This window comes from Pinus tabuliformis, chromosome 5_1, assembly GCF_031772625.1.
Source record: "Pinus tabuliformis cultivar Carrire ecotype Pingquan chromosome 5_1, CPIR1, whole genome shotgun sequence".
Taxonomy (NCBI): Eukaryota; Viridiplantae; Streptophyta; class Pinopsida; order Pinales; family Pinaceae; genus Pinus; species Pinus tabuliformis.
Genome location: NC_142305.1, coordinates 923,856,132 through 923,872,472, shown reverse-complemented (window position 1 = coordinate 923,872,472; position 16,341 = coordinate 923,856,132). Strand labels below are relative to the sequence as shown.

General features: G+C 42.2%; 1 protein-coding gene across 1 annotated transcript in view; it reads left to right on the top strand.

The window, feature by feature from the left end:
* LOC149167806 (protein SEEDLING PLASTID DEVELOPMENT 1-like) overlaps positions 1-16,341 on the top strand; it is a 365,756-nt gene that overhangs the window by 260,957 nt on the left and 88,458 nt on the right. The window contains 2 exon segments of the mRNA XM_089433166.1: positions 14,251-14,427; positions 14,603-14,767. Coding sequence (XP_089289292.1) covers positions 14,251-14,427; positions 14,603-14,767 — 342 coding nt within the window.

Sequence of the window (16,341 nt, the reverse complement as noted above, 5' to 3'; positions counted from 1 at the left end):
AGTTCACAGAACTCCCAAAAAGAGAGGGACGCTTGAATGCCATGACCCAATGATTGGTATGCCCTCTAGTTTGCTCCCAATAACTCCACATCAATTGCAATCATGTCTGGATTCCCAATTGTGGAATGAATCAACTTCTGCCCCACATTAATTATCGTTTGTTGCATTCTAATCACCTCATTCAAGGTTACCGCCATGTTGTTTGATTCTAACCTTTCTTTGAATCCCATGATTTCTTAGTTTTTTGTTTTGTTTTGTTTTTTTTTTTAATTCTGATCTTGTCATAGACCAAAAGGTTTCCCATAGGCTGAGCCAAGATTATGGCTATGATACCACTGTAATATTTCTAACAGAAATTTACAATGATAAACAAAGTAAACATAGTAAAAACATATACAGAAATTTATAGCACATCAAACAACCAGAAATCTCCATAAACTGCGCTGTGCTGAGCCATTTTATTAATATAATTGCTGGGTACAAAGGTAAAATCAGAAATCATGCACCTGGGCTTGCTCAAGGCAAGCTAACAATATCCAGTTGATGAAATTCGCTGCTCTAACATGTGATATGGTTGTCCCCAACAAAATATGCGTTGTCCCAGTGAAAACTACACTGCTAGCTGAAAATAATAGTCGCTAGGGCCTCCTTCAGTGCTCAAAAAATTCTGAGAAATTAACCTCGACCTATCCACCAATAACCCACAAAAGCCCACGAAGGAATTGGCAAAATGTTGGCCTCGGAATTTCGGCTCAAATTTCCCTTCCCCTAACTCCTCTAGCTGCTGGCTAGATTGGGACCCCTGTTTGACCCCTCAAATCAGCCCAGAAAATTCTGCCAAATTATTTCTAAGGTCCTTGTTGAAATCCCAGAAAAACCGAGAAAGGGTTTGTCCTAGTTTTGACGCTCCAAAATTGACTCCACAAGCAGAAGATGTAACTTGTAGAAAATACCACGTTTGCTGCTCCATCAAAATGCTAGAAAAGGCCCCAAAACACTTCCCTTGACTCCACCTCAAGTTTTAGGCCCAAACTCCCTTCACTCCTCAACTCCCAAGTGTGTATCCTCCAAGCACTGCACAGTCCCTGTGCTGCTGCTAATGTCTCCACACAAACTCACACTCCCACTTGTTGAACAATTGGAGAAGGATGGAACTCTCTCCTTGGGCTGGCACTTGAAGTCCACCGAAGCAAGGGTTGAGATCTCCGCTTGGAGACACTCATGTGCTAAACAACACTTGCAGACTTGGCTTCCGCTCAAGCGTGCTATGTCAAAGACAAGTTTCTGAATAGATGAATGAATGCCCAAAATGAGTGCCTCTTGCTCTATTTATAATTCGTGGCTCCTTCTCTCCTTGTGGTCCCCACTCTCTCTCTCTCCTAATTTGCACTCCCTTCTCTTTCCTCTCTCTTCCAAGAGTGCAAGTTCCCTCCTTGGGTCAAATTTCTCTTTCTTGTGGTCCCCACTTTCCACTAGAGCTGCAATATTCTCTTTTCCTCCGAAGTCCTTGTGCTGGAATTGTGTCCTCTCCCCAAACTCATCTCTAATGCTGAAAATCAAAATTGGGGATATTACAGTTTCAGTAGAGATTTGGGAGCAAGATTCCAAAGAGATTCCCAGTGATTTTCCAATGTGAGAGTGGTAGGAAAAGGGAGGCCGAATTATTTGTAGAGGCTATATTCAACCAGTGCGAGTTGCCAGTAGACAGTGTGAGTGGCAGAGGAGCTTGTTCAGTGAGCTAGAGGCCAAATCTATCATCCGAAGGTAGAGTGAGTAGGACAGGAGTACGCATTTCCACCCAGGCAGTTCGAATAGGCAGGAAGTGTGAGTCACTAGGAGAGAGGCAGATCCAGTTGCAGAGGGAGATAAATAATCTCTAGATTATTTTTCTAGTCGAGATTAGTATTTGCTGAAGGTTTTCCAGTGATACGCAACCAGTTGTAATTTCTCCTAAATTGTTGAAAATAATAATAAAACCCTCATTTGTTGCACTGGTTTTCCCATCAGGGTTTTTCCAGGGACATTTGTCCAAAAACAACGGTGTCATATTTTTGCTTGTGTGCATCTATTTCTCAGTTCTAGTTTTTATATTTCACAATTTTTTTAGTTGTGAAGATTGCAATTATGAATTTATTGTTATTTGCCAAATAATAATTCAGAAGACAAATAAACTGTTAAAGTTAGAAGATAAATATCTAGTTCATTGCAATCGTGGATTTTTCACATGGTATCAGAGTAGCGAAGATCAGATCAAAGGCTCTAGAAGCGAAGGAAGCAAGTTTTGTGAAGTTCAGAGGGAGATCTGAAGCACAAAATTCTAGATTTGCGCAGGCCTAGCCAGGCAGAGTGAATCGTAGGGAGGCAACAATTCGATTTCCAGTCTAGTTCGGAGGAAAAGTTCGATTTGTCTTAGAGCAGTAGCAGCAGGTAGTCAGGATTGCCGGAAAGGGTTTCTTGTGAGTAGATTCGATATTTTGTGGAGCAGATCTAGTGCATTGATTTTAAAAAACAGATCAGCGCATGGCAAGGAAGAGAAAGCACATTGAGAGGAAATTTCCAAGAAAATCCTTAGAGGGTTTCCAACATTCCAGTAGTAGGAAAGGAGGTCGTAATTTCTAGCAAAAGAAGATCGTAGCAGGCAAAGCGATTTTTCAGTGTGAGCTTGCCAGTTGAGCCAAGCGCGTTTCAGGGTCAGCAGTGCATGTGCGAGTACCATAATAGGTTTCAATGGTAGAGCAAGTTTTCTAGAGGAAGATTAGCGGGCAGTGCGAGTTCAAGGAAGAGTGTCCCGAAGGCAAGTGCGAGTAACCTAGAGCAGATCTGCACAGTCTAAAGAAGAGTGTGAGTGTAGGGAGAAGGCTAAGTTAATTTACCAGAAAGGAGAAGGAGATATCCCAGTTTATTAGTTCTCTAGTTTTTGAGTTTCACAGAGATGGCCACAACATGACTTAGAGAACAGGACAGGTTGGATGAAGCTTCCAACTTTGGCATCTGGAAGGCCAGGATGCTATTCCTTTTGGATGAGCATGGTTTGAAGGAGTTTGTCACAACAGTGGTAGTTGTACCAACAAATCTTATCCAATTACTTGATTAAAGGAGGGACATGGCCAAGGCAAAGAGGTTTATCTTTGATGGAGTTCAGGGTCATATTGTCGCACATATCCTAGAGAAGGGAACTGCAAAGGAGATGTTGGACGCCATAGTCAAACTGTACCAGGATCCTTTTGAGAGTCGAAAGATCATTCTCAAGAAGATGCTGAGAATGGTCAAAATGCAGAAGGGAGAGAATGTTACATCCTATCTCACCAGGAATTAGGGTGTTAGAGATGAACTTGTAGCAATTGGAGAGAAGCCAGTAGAGGATGAACTAGTACGCACAACTCTAAACGGGTTTACCAAGGAGTAGTGAACTTTTGTTCAGGTGATTACTGGACGGGACAAGCTACGAGACTGGGAATGCTTGTGGAGTGACTTCACTTAGGAGGAGTTGAGGCTCAGTCTCGTTGATGGTACTACTAACAGCAGTGGCAAGGGACCAAAAGTTGAGAAGGAGGATAATTTCGCTCTTGCAGGGAAGGGTAAAGCGAAGAAGGGTCCTATCCAGGGACAAGACTCTAAAGGAGAGGAGAAGGAGGACTTGTCAAAGGTCAAGTGCTTCGGATGTGGTGAGCTTGGTTACTACATTAGGCAGTGTCCTAAGAGGATGAAGGACAAGAAGGAGAAGTAGATAGCATCATCAATAGAGATAGAGGATTTGTTTGCGAGATTGAAGGATGAATTTGCATTGATCAGTATGTCCAGGGGGAGGAGGCGTATAATACTCCAGTATGCCAAATCAGGAAGGGTCCTAGGGAGGAGCAGTAGGAGATCTAGATCTAGTCAAGGAGGGCTTGATCAGTAGATAAGATCCGGTCACTGTGTTTATTAGATGGATCAATACCTTTGCTATGGGAGCCCACAATAGTAGAGTAGTAGGAGGATTGAAGTGTCTGCAAGGCGAAGCCAGATTCTCGTGAGACAGTGCAAAGCCAATTAGGTGTAGTCAGATACTCGGGAGACAAGTGCAGGGCTAGTGGCAGCGACACAGTAGACCACTGAGAGTTTGAGACTCAGAGGGAGTCTAGCTTCAGAGGGAGGAGCCCTACAAAAGCTTGGATCTTCAGGGTTTGAGAGATCAATATACATAGGTGTAGTGATGGCAACGATGTAGAGGCAGGTTGGAGGTAGTGTGAATTGCCCAGTTGCAGAGAGCAAGGTGCAGTTATAGTCATAAAGACTCTAGTGCAGAGGCATCAACAAAGTGAGATCAAAGTTTGCGCAGTAGCATGGTGGACAATGTTTGCCTGTATATTTTCTTCACAGTGATTTCCAGTAATAGGGAGTCAAATCAGCAAGAAGATGTGAAGAGAGAAGGTATCACAGAGGTCAGACACTAGCAGCATGGTTCAGTTCGGCTACAACATGTTCCCACAAACCGACAGATAGCTTATATAGTCACGAAAGCCCTAGGGAGGGCTAAGTTCATCTACTTTAGAGAACAAATGGGTATAGTGGAGAACACCTTCCTTGCTAAGAGGGAGTGGTAATTTTTGAGGATTTGATAGCAGTGGATAGGTGGTCTAGTCTCAGATTGTGTCTAAGAAGTTAAGGAACACGAGATCTCCAAAAGCCAGAAAAAGGTTTCGACAGAAATGACTTGGAAATGCCTTAATTAAATTAATTAGCCAATAATTAAAAAGTTCCTAAGCTAACTTAGGAAAATTGGTTAATTAAAGTGAATTAATTAAGGAAGTTCAATTTTTCTCTAGAGACTTCGATTGATGAAGTCAAATCAATCTTAGCCATTGATTGAGATGTGATCATGGCCGTTGAGACTCCAACGAGAGATTATAAGAGCAGTTCAAAGGGATTGGAGAAGACACAGTGGACAGTTAATGAGTTGAGCAATTCGACTACCCAATTGCAGGTACTCAACAAGGGTGTAGTTGAAGCTAGGGAAAGCACCAGAGCAGGGGTTTTAGCAGAGATTTAGGAGCAGGGTTCCAGAGAGATTCCTAGTGATTTTCCAATCCGAAAGTGGCAGGAAAAGGGAGCACCGATTATCTGCAGAGGAGGTTGTATTCAGCTAGTGCAAGTTACTAGTCGAGTGGAAGAGGAGCTCGTTCAGTGAGCCAGAGGTAGGATCTATCATCGAGAGGCAAGTCGAGTTAGCTAGGAGCAGTCTAGAAGGTAGGACGACTTGTTGGGAGGAGGTTCCAGAGGTTGAACAAATTTCTAGAGCTAGCCGTACGCATTTCCATCCAAGCAATGCAAGTTGCTAGGAGAGAGGAAAATCCAGTTTTAGAGGGAGATAAATAATCTCCAGATTATTTTTCCAGTTGAGATCAGTGTTTGTCAGAGGTTTCTTAGTGATAGGCAACCAGTTGTAATTTCTCCTAAATTGCCGAACATAATAATCAAACCCTCATCTGTTGCACTTGTTTTCCCTTGAGGGTTTTTCCAGGGACATTTGTCCAAAACACACGGTGTCATATTTTTGTGTGTGTGCATCTATTTCTCAGTTCCAATTTTTATATTCTACAATGTTTTTATTTATGAAGATTGCAATTGTGAATTTGCCGTTATTTGTCGAATAATAATTCAAAAGACAAATAATATGTTAAAGTTAGAAGATAAATATCCAGTTTATTACAATCATGGATTTTTCACACCCCGTTATAATGATATTTGTGGGTGTCTTTTAAATAGCTTATCTTATATGTGGTGTGAGTGGACTTGCTTCACCTCAAGAGGGATTGTTGATATCCTTGTATGTCCATGAGGAATGTTTGTTGTTGTGTTCTCATGGTCATGTGGAGCTCATGGATCTTTGTGTTTGTTGTTAGTTGCATGGTATACATACTTATCTACATGAATGTGCAAGGTTGTTCAATATGCTTCATCTAATCTGTTGTGCACTGTTAATCAAGGAATAGGTATTCCTGTGCATTGCTATGAGATGGTTGTATTATTATTCTCATGGTGTGAGGGACATGCAGATCCTTGTAGTTGTTGACATGATTTCTTGATTTGCAAAACTATTACATGATTATGTATGAAAGTTCTGTGAATCCAGTTAAACTGTTAGAGTGTGTGTAATTACATGGTTTGGGCGCTATAATTGTGAAGGAGCCTCTGTGTTGAAGATGTTGATTTGGGGTAGCATCGGATGTGCTATAGCCATGAAAATTGGTGCAAAGGCTAAAGCACATGAGATCTCCAAGACCCAGAAATGGTTTGGGGAAATTCCACCCGGTTAGAGAGATATTAAAATAATTAATATTTTTAATGGAGTTCCTAAGTCTAAACTTAGGAAAATTAAAATGTTAATGGGATTTAATATAAAACTAGGTGAGAATGTTCTAAAAGACATGGATCAAGCCAAATCTATTCTGAGTCTTTGATTAGAGATTTAATCTTGGCCATTGAAGACTCAACAGAAAAAGTATAAGAGGAGGCTTGAGGGTCAGTTGGAGACACACCAAGATTGATCAGTTAGTTTGATTTTCTGGAGTGGGGATTGCTGAGAAATTCAAGTGATCTAAGTTGCAGTGAGGGGCAGTGAGTGCATAGCAGAGAGGTAGAGATAGTGCCGGAGGACCAGCGCAGTGATTGAGTAGGGTACACACAGCTAGCAGGAGCCAAGCAAAGGGCCAGAGAGATTGCACAGAGGCTAGCAGGGCCTACGTGGGTGATGCAGAAGGCCAGAGAGCCAACGCGGAGAAGTAGAGGGCTGACGTAGGGGGTTTCAGAGCTACGCATAGGCCAGGAGGGCTGATGCAGAGCCTTAGAGAAACGTTGGAAGGATTTTTCTTGGAGCAAACTTGCTGAATATCTGCTTCTGAAGAGAGGTATTACTGCAAGATAGATATCTCTGTTGGGTGAGCCAGTTTGGTACCCTAGTTGTACTCAAGAAAGTTGCTTAATAATAAAACCCTCAAAACTGCTACACTGGTTTTCCCAAGTTGGGTTTTTTTGGGGATGATTGTCCAAAAATAACAGTGTCCCTTGTGTGATTGTCTGTTATTTCAGTTGATTATCTGTAGATGAGTTGAGACTGCATTTGTGTTTATTTTCAATATTTATATGGTTAAATAACTTGTTAAGGAATAAACAAGTAGGTGAAATAAACTAGATAATGCAGGAATAATTTAAAACGTATTAGACTTAGAAATTTCAACATGGTATCAGAGCATTGCAGATGACAGGAGAGCTGAAGGCACCAGCTAAATCAGAGAATTTGCAGCAGAAAACAACTGTCCTGAGAGAGACTAAGTTGTTGCTAAGCAGAAGGCAACAGAGAAGGAGTGACGTAGAGGGCCTGCATCATCATTTCGAGCCAAAGAGAGGGCCAACGTAGAGGGAGAGAGAGGCAGAAGAGGCTCACGAAGAGCCACGTCATCCCACTCAGTCAGGTAGGCTTGACATAGTTGGCCAAAGGAGCGATTCAGCCTTGTTGGATTGCGCAGAGCTAAGAGGTTTAGTGTCTTCAGCTGTTGGGGCCTAGGGAGCTGTGGGCAAATTGTGGATTGGGAAGCTGGTGGGGTGTTGTTGTTGTTGAAGCAGAACAATACCTAACGGGACAAAACCAAGGTAGAGGGAGCTGCTCCCTTGAGGGATTTCTAGCCAAGAAATCTAGATCCGTGCATAGAGGATCAAAGAGGAGCAGTTCGACAGTTGGCAGGAGAGAGCTTCCAGAAGGGAAGTCGAGACTTAGAGGGAGTCTAGGAGAAGAGCGGAGATGGCAATGAACGGACTAAGGGATCAAGACAGGTTGGATGGGGCCTCCAACTTTGTCATCTGGAAGGCCAGGATCCTGTCTGTTCTGGATAAACATCGCATCAAGGGCTTTGCCTTGAGAACCGTGGCTATCCCAGTCGACCCGGTTGATAATGAAAGGTATGAGGATGCAATGGCTAAGGCAAAGTGCATAATCCTTGATGGGGTCATGGATCATGTAGTTCAACATATTGCCAAGAAGAACACGGCAAAGGAGATGTGGGACGCCTTGACGACATTGTATCATGGCACTTCCGTGGAGAGGAAGATGCTACTGGAGAATCAGCTGCAGTTGTATCAGATGCAAAAGGGGGAGCAGATAGATCTATACCTCAGCAAGTTGCAGGAGATTCAGGACCAACTTACTTCCATAGGAACCACTCCATATCAGGAGTTCATGGTGAGGACTGCCCTAAATGCAGTCTTCGCGGATTGGGAGACATTTGTGCAAAGAATTTTGGGCAGAGCGACTTTTCCAGGGTGGGAAGAGATGTGGGCAGCTCTTCGGCAAGAAGAGATCAGACCGCTGACCAAGGCCGGGAGTAGCAGCAAAGGAGGTCGAATCAAGAAAGAGGAGGAGGAGGAGGATGTAGCTCTGGCATCTGCAGGACAACAGTGGAAGAGAAAGAAGAAGGACATCTCCAAGATAAAGTGCTTCCATTGTGGGGAGCTGGGTCATTATGCAACGCAGTGTCCCAGGAAGAAGAATAAGGGAGAGGCTTCTGACTCCAAGGCAACTCTAGCTAAGGCAGAGAAAAAAGTCGAGACCAGTGTTGAAAATATCGGTATCGGCAAAATATCGGCGAGGGTCCAGAAAACATCTTATCGGCAATATTGGCGAAAATATCGGCAAATATTGGCAAGCATAAAAAATATTTTTTTCAAAATTTTAAACATAGCTGATATTTTGCTGATATTTTCAAAATATCTTGATATTTTCTCGGCGGTATATCGTTTTGTCGAAAATATCGCGGTATTTTCGAATATCGCCGATATTATCAACAGTGGTCGAGACGGATGACGATTGTGCCATGAGTGCTCATGCACCTCTAGAGAAGAGGTGGCGAGATATCGAGCTGTAGTCAGGAGGACTATAGAAGATGTGGGGCAGGATCCTTGAGGTACCCAAACTCTTGGATCATATCCGACTACGGGAGCCCCAAGAGATAGTAGCAGGATGACGAATGTCGGTAGAAGCAAGATGCGGATGGAGCGACAAGGTAGTGCTAGAGTGCAGTGGTCTCTGGCAGCGCAGTGAGGGTTGCAACAGTGTGAGATGCACAAAGGTGGTTGCAGTAGTGCAGAAAGGCATAGAGGTGGTTGCAGCAGTGCGAGAGGCACAGAGGTATTGTAGCAGCGCAGAGGCAGCAGAGGGAGCACATGGTCGCAATAGAGGTAGCTTCAGCATCAGGGGGCTTCTAGCTTGACAAGGATGTCAGTAATTGGGTAGATCAGTTACTTACTTCTCAGTAACTGATTTGCAGTGCAGCAATTAGCAGTGGTAGTGCTATGGGCAGCACGATGCAACATGATGAGAGAGAGCTGCAGTGTTGGGAGGAAGGACCAGCAACAACACAGATGCAGAGGGAGCTGCAGTACAGATGTAGCAGTGGCAGTGGCAGAGCCATGGGCAGTAGTATAGGAGGCAGCAATGTAGAGGATGTTGGGAAGCAGGCCAAACATCAGCACAGGTACCGGTGTCGAATGATCAAAGTGATGTTCAGTGGTAGAGCATTACTAGAGCACATTCCTCGCGAAGAGGGAGTGTTGATTTGGATAAGCATCGGATGTGCTATAGCCATGAAAATTGGTGGAGAGGCTAAAGCACATGAGATCTCCAAGACCCATAAATGGTTTGGGGAAATTCCACCCGGTTAGAGAGATATTAAAATAATTAATATTTTTAATGGAGTTCTTAAGTCTAAACTTAGGAAAATTAAAATATTAATTGGTACTAATATAAAACTGGGTGAGAATGTTTTAAAAGACATGGATCAAGCCAAATCTAATATTAGCCATTGATTAGAGATTTAATCTCGGTTGTTGAAGACTCAACAGAAAAAGTATAAGAGGAGGATTGAGGGTTAGTTGGAGACACACCAAGATTGATCAGTTAGTTCGATTTTCTGGAGCGGGGTTTGCGGAGAAAATTCGAGCAAGTGATCTGAGTTGCAGCGAGGGGTAGTGAGTGCATAACAGAGAGGCAGAGATAGTGTTGTAGGACCAGCGTAGTGATTGAGGAGGCTAAGCAGGAGCCGCGCAGAGGGCTAGAGAGACTGCGCAGAGGCTAGTAGGGCCTACGTGGGTGACACAGAAGGCCAGAGAGCTAGCGCAAAGCAACAGAGGGCTGATGCATGGGGGTTTTAGAGCTACGCAGAGGCCAAGAGGGCTAACGCAGAACCTCAAAGAAGCTTTGGAAGGATTTTTCGTGGAGCAGACTTGCGGAATATCTACTTCTGAAGAGGTATTATTTTCAAATAGATATCTATGTTGGGTGAGCCAGTTTGGCACCCTTTTTGTACTCAAGAAAGATGCTTAATAATAAAACCCTCAGAACTGCTGCACCGGTTTTCCCAAGTTGGGTTTTTTCGAGGACCATTGTCCAAAAATAAGTGTCCCTTGTGTGTTTGTCTGTTATTTCAGCTGATGATTTGTAGATGAGTTGAGACTGCATTTGTGTTTATTTTCAGTATTTATATGGTTAAATAACTTGTTAAGGAATAAACAAGTAGGTGAAATAAACCAGATAATGCAGGAATAATTTTTGACGTATTAGACTTAGAAATTTCAACAAAAGAATCAAGGAAATTTTGTAGCTTAAAGACTAGCGAAAGTCTGTGGTTGGTACTGTGTATGGCATGCTATATTGGTAAATCTATTGGAGTCCGCTTGGATCCATCGCGTGGTTTAATATGAGGTTGTTGTATCTAAATGTAGAGTGAAGTCTCGACTATCGCTGAGCTCGTTGTACTGCCTAAGTGCAGGTTTTCTTGGTGATACATTGCATGTATTAAGGCTATGTATATTTCCTTGAGTGATCTGTGTTGGATAAAGTTTATATCGCTTTAATAGTTTGATGTTCTGAGCAACATTTGAACTAGAGAAAGGCTCAGTTCGATTCTTAGAATCCTTAGGACTTCAACCCTGAGTTTCACAGAGTAACGGGTTTGCAACTGGGGCTGAATAAGCCTCATTGAACTTGAATAGAATTCAGGAATTTTATGAGGGCAAAGAGCTTTATTAACCCTCAAGAAATACCACTAATCAATTTGTTAACATGCTGCCTAATGATTTGGCTTAGTGTTAATTAGCGTCACGCGGGTCACGCCTAGTATCATGTGTGGTCTCTAGGGAGGCTGGCGCTATTGATGGGAGGTGCAAGGCGTGACGGGAAGTCTTTCCATTATCAAACAGGAATATATCCAGTTTGGGGAACAAAGATATGTCTCCATGGGATGACAAGGCCTTGACGTCTAGAGATGGTAACTTATATGTTAATAGAGGGAAGTATGTCCTTGGGAACGAAGATTTGTATGTCTCGGGGAACGGAAAGGTAGAGAAACAAAAGGGCTTATAATGTGAAATTATTGATTTACATGGAGGGTTGGGACCTAGTGGGACTGTTGCCGCTCACACTAGCCGGGGTCCTTGGAAGGGGACCTTATAGAGCAACTACTAGGTCAAGGGGCAACAATGGAGCGATAGCCCAATGTCACCTCAGCTAAGGCTCCCTTCTCTTTATGGACTTTCACCGATGGGAGGAGACCTGATATAAGAGGAATCACAATGATGAATGGATCAATGATCGGATAAGGAGTGATTCCTAAAGCCTATTCACAAGAGAGACTCAATTAAATAGCTTACTTGCTTGAGAAGCAAGGTGATGGGCTCTCTAAGAAGGGCTATGAGGATACCTTGGCCTAGGGTTGGAGGATATGCCTTGACAAGGGGCTTCCTAGACTTAAGGATCCTTATGGAGAAATGGATTCTATGTAGTCCTTGTGGAATTTGAGTTATAAAGTTGCGGGACCACAGAGAACCCAGGTGGACCCAAACTAGGTCAAGGGTATGGAGTTGATCGACCAAAGAGGGGCTTGACCTAATTAGGGAAGAGAATAGGATCAAAGAACTAATTTTCTTTTGAAATTTGAATGCAATGATCCAAGTGAGGACACTAACCCAAAATCAGCCTAGGGAGAGAAATGATCCTCGAGCTAGGGCTTGCGATATCTCAAGATTCCACCGTCAGATTGTGCTCAAATTTGGAGGACCCCTTGAGAAGACCCCAACGTAGTTGTGGACCAATTTTCAAGGTGTTTGGATGGCTACAAAAGATTTCGTGTGATGCCCTAGGAGACCTTCTGGGGTTAGGCCTAAAATTGGGAAAAATGAAGAAAAGAGAGGGAAATTTGACCACCAAAGGGATACGAGAATCTGTGCCTTATTGCTTGGGATTAATGGATTCAAGATACACGTCATCAAGATGCAACGGAAGTTGGTGACGTGGAGGATAATGCTAACGTGGCACTTATGTGACATGTGGCAGCGGTTTTGTGGTGCCACCTGGCTTGGGGGTTGCCACATGGTACTAACGTGGAAGTCTATGTGGCTGGGAGCCATGTCACCATGGAGCTCGGGTTCTCAGAGATGTTATAACTTATGGGCTATTTAATACTTCAAATAAGGATCCCCTTTCAAAATCAAGACCTTCAACTCGCAATTGTGTTTTCTCCCTAGGTAGGAGTGGTTGAAGGTCAACCCTATTAGGTGTTTCTAGCCCCTAAGGGCAAGTAGCATTTCTTGGTCCACCCTTCCATTGATAGGTGTTAGTGAATAATAATAATGACAACGAAGGGGATAAGACTTCATGGCCAAGTGCCATGGTCAAAGGGACCAGCTGATGGGGTGTCCACATCTTGAGTGTATAGATGTGAGGATCGAGCATTTGTGGATGCATGAGTTACCAACTCGGCCTTTGTTTTTCCACCCCTCTTGTGTGACTTTTATTTCTTGATTTTTCTTTGTATTACCACTCATACCTCAAGGGTTAGAGCTTGCTTTGAATGATGTGGCAGTTGTATTATCCCTAAATGATGAGTCATTTTATTGCTCATTGGTGTTGGGACATGCAAGGGTTCCTTCTTTTGATGTAATGGAGCAACAAGTGCTCAGGAACCAAGTGATGGCCAGATGGGTGAGGTAGAGCTCATGTTAGGCTTTTATTCATGTGTTAATCTGTATGCCCCTGGCCATCTTTTCCACTTTGGTTTCTATTTCTTTAATTTGGTTGCGGCCATGATATGTGCTCTTTCTGTTTCTTTTAGCTGCATCAATTTCCTAGGCAAAGTTTCAGGCCTTACCTAGGTATGTGGACATATGGGTGCCAAATCCCAAAGAGCTCATGACAAGTTGAACCTGAAGAATGGAGGTGAGATAAGGGATTATAATGTGAGATGGGAAGTGTTAAGTATGACATAGGGGTAGATGGAACTACGCCATCTCAATCAGGGCTTCCCAAGTAGTGCCCCTCCTATACCCATTGGGCTATTAAAGGAGGTCCCATTGGACTAATATCAAAGATTAACGCCCCACCCCCTCCTCGCCCCCCCATTTAAGGTGAGAGGACAGGATCATGGTCAAAGCCCGTCATTCTTCCATATCACCCCATAATCCATATCAAATGCCTAAAAACAAACAATTATAAGCACCTGATGGCAAAATGATCAAAGTACCTTTTGAGTGGAGGCCCACCTTCATCCATGTGCTCATGTTGGATGGGTGAGAAGCAAATGGTTGATGCAAGTGGTGGAGATACAATAGCATATCATCAGCTAGTGGTGGCTGTCAGGGGCTGCTTGCTATGTGGCTGACAGGTTGGCTGTGAAGAATATGAGAAAATTTTTCTCCTATAGGATTACCCATTTTGGTGGGTAACACTACTCATTTTCAGTCTTCTATCCAATCTTCCAATTATGATGTTCCTTGTACATTGATTTCTAGATAAATGGGATCATGATTGATGATAAAGAAAAACAGCAACAATCATCTGCATAGTTTTCTTGTAGTGTTGGTTATGAATTTGCTAGAATATGCATGAACTTATATGGCACTCCTATATGTATGTGCAGTATTGCTGAAATAGTTTACTAATTTTGACATTTTAGGAAGTGTGGTTTATAATTGAGATCTTTATAGTATGCAATTACTTTCAATATTAGAACTGTTACCCATTTTCTCTTATTGAAGCAGATAGTAAAAAAGAGGAATATGATAATATGATAAAAATGAGTATACATTCATTCTCATATTGTGCAATGAATCTATAAATGAAAGAAAGACAAAATATCTTGTTTGAGATTGGATTTCTTAGCTGTAAGTGTACATGGATGGTTTTGTCTTTATATCATGAATAATTCCATAGAGACACTGTAGATCATGGAGGCTGATCTGGAGCAAGTAGTGGAAGTAATGGGCCTAGAGAATGCAGTTAAATTCACAAATGACATTGGAGCAGCTGATGCAATCCTTGCTTTACATTCTAAGCTTAAGGAGAATTCATGGATTCGAGGAGTGGCTAAATATCAGCGTCTACCCATATTTGTGATGAAGGTGATACTATATTTTCCCACCCCTTATTTCATTTATTTTCTTTAGCAGCAAAATGATTTCTACGTATCTGAAACATTGCAGATAAACTGAATGTAGGTTATGAAGTACAAAAAGCATTATTTTTTATATTTTCTTCAACAGAAAATTGCATTTTAAAGTGCATGCTGATCTGCAGACAAACATGATGGCGGAGATGGTAAGGGCCATGCGGACTATTCTTGGATTGGAGACTCTTGGTGCAAGTTCTTTTTTTTCATTCAAAAAGTTTAAGAATGATATTGAGATATCAGATGGAGCAGCCAAGGGAAGATCTTCCCGAGAAGAGATTGATGCTTTAGAGGTATGCAAAGCAGAGTCTTCTTCCATGATTGGCATTTTGGATTTTATGATATATTCGTGTGTTTTCTTGGGTTTGGCAATACAGTACCTTAGTTTTAAAGTTTGAAGTTAACTGGCATAGTAGCTTTGAGTAGTGTCATTCAAGTCCTGGACCTGGACTAAAAGAAATGAAGGTCTCAGGACCAATTACGTTCCTGTTGTGTGGCAAGATATGTAACCTTTTTGGAATCACAATTCAATTAATTAGTCTGTGACTTCTCATAGATGTTTGAAGCATGCACAGTGCACAGCCTTGTAAGCCACTGTTTTATGTGTTACACAAGGTTTCTTCCAGATTGTAACCATCTCAATCACAAGGATCAAAGAAAGATTATCTGTAAGGCCTTAGTCACGTGGAACATTTTGGGAATATTATTTGCTCAAGGAACAAGTAGTGAGAGTGGACTTATCTAAAGACATACTGGTTACAAGTTGGAGTTTCATTTCAGAATAGCCTAAGTAGAAGCCTTGCTTATTTGTGGAAGTTTATAAAATTAATGTAGTTTTGAAAATTTGCCTAAAAACTGTACAAATAAGTTAAACAAAGTGTTGTCCCAGGTGGGCAGCTTAATTGGTGATCAAAGTAATGTGAAATCTGTGAAAACTAAGAGATCCAAGGTTCAAATCCCCTCGGTTGTGACCCGGTTTATGGAGAGGACAGGCTGCAGACCCCCATAGGTTTAATAGTAGTTACGTGTCAGACGGGATGTTGGGTTCCTCTGTGATACAAAAAAAAGTGTTACACAGAGTGTTCCTCTCTATCTTATCAGTGCCATTGGGGTTTTGGGTTTATTATGTGATGCATGCTTCAATCTAGCAGGTCTTTCATTCTTGGTTTTCTTTGCAGTGCTTTTTAATGGTTTAACTCGTAACGTATTCAGGACCATGTTAGTTTTTGGTAGCAACGTACAGGTGTTCTAGTCTCTATTGTGTCTATGAAGCTAAGGAACACAAGATCGCCAGAATCCATAAAAAGTTTCGCAAGAAATGTCTTAGAAACACCTCAATTAGATTAATTGACCAGTAATTAAATATTTCCTATGTCTAATTTTGGAAAACTAGTTAATTAAATCGAATTAATTGAGGAAAATCGATTTTGCTCTAGAGACTTCTCAAAAAGTCACTTGATGGGATCAAGATGATCTTTAGACATCGATTGTGACTAGATCATGGTTGTTGGTTGCTCAACGTGAGATTATAAAGAGCAAGTTGATGGGGTTTGGAGAATATAGAACAACACTTGACCATTTCAACTTACCCAGTTGCAATGATTCAACAAGGGCATAGTTGAAGTAGACGGTGACACCGATAGAAAGGGTTCAACAGAGATTTGGGACGAGAATTTCGGAGAGGATTTCCACAGATTTTCTAGTGTCCTAATGAGAAGAAAGGACGCCGAAATAGCAGTGTGAGTTAGCTAGTTAGCCAGTGCGATTTTTCCAGAGGAGCTCGTTTCAGGTTGTCAGTGTTGGATCTATCACCCATGTATGTTTTGACCTTGTACAAAAATTACCTGCAAACAAATTGGTAAAACAA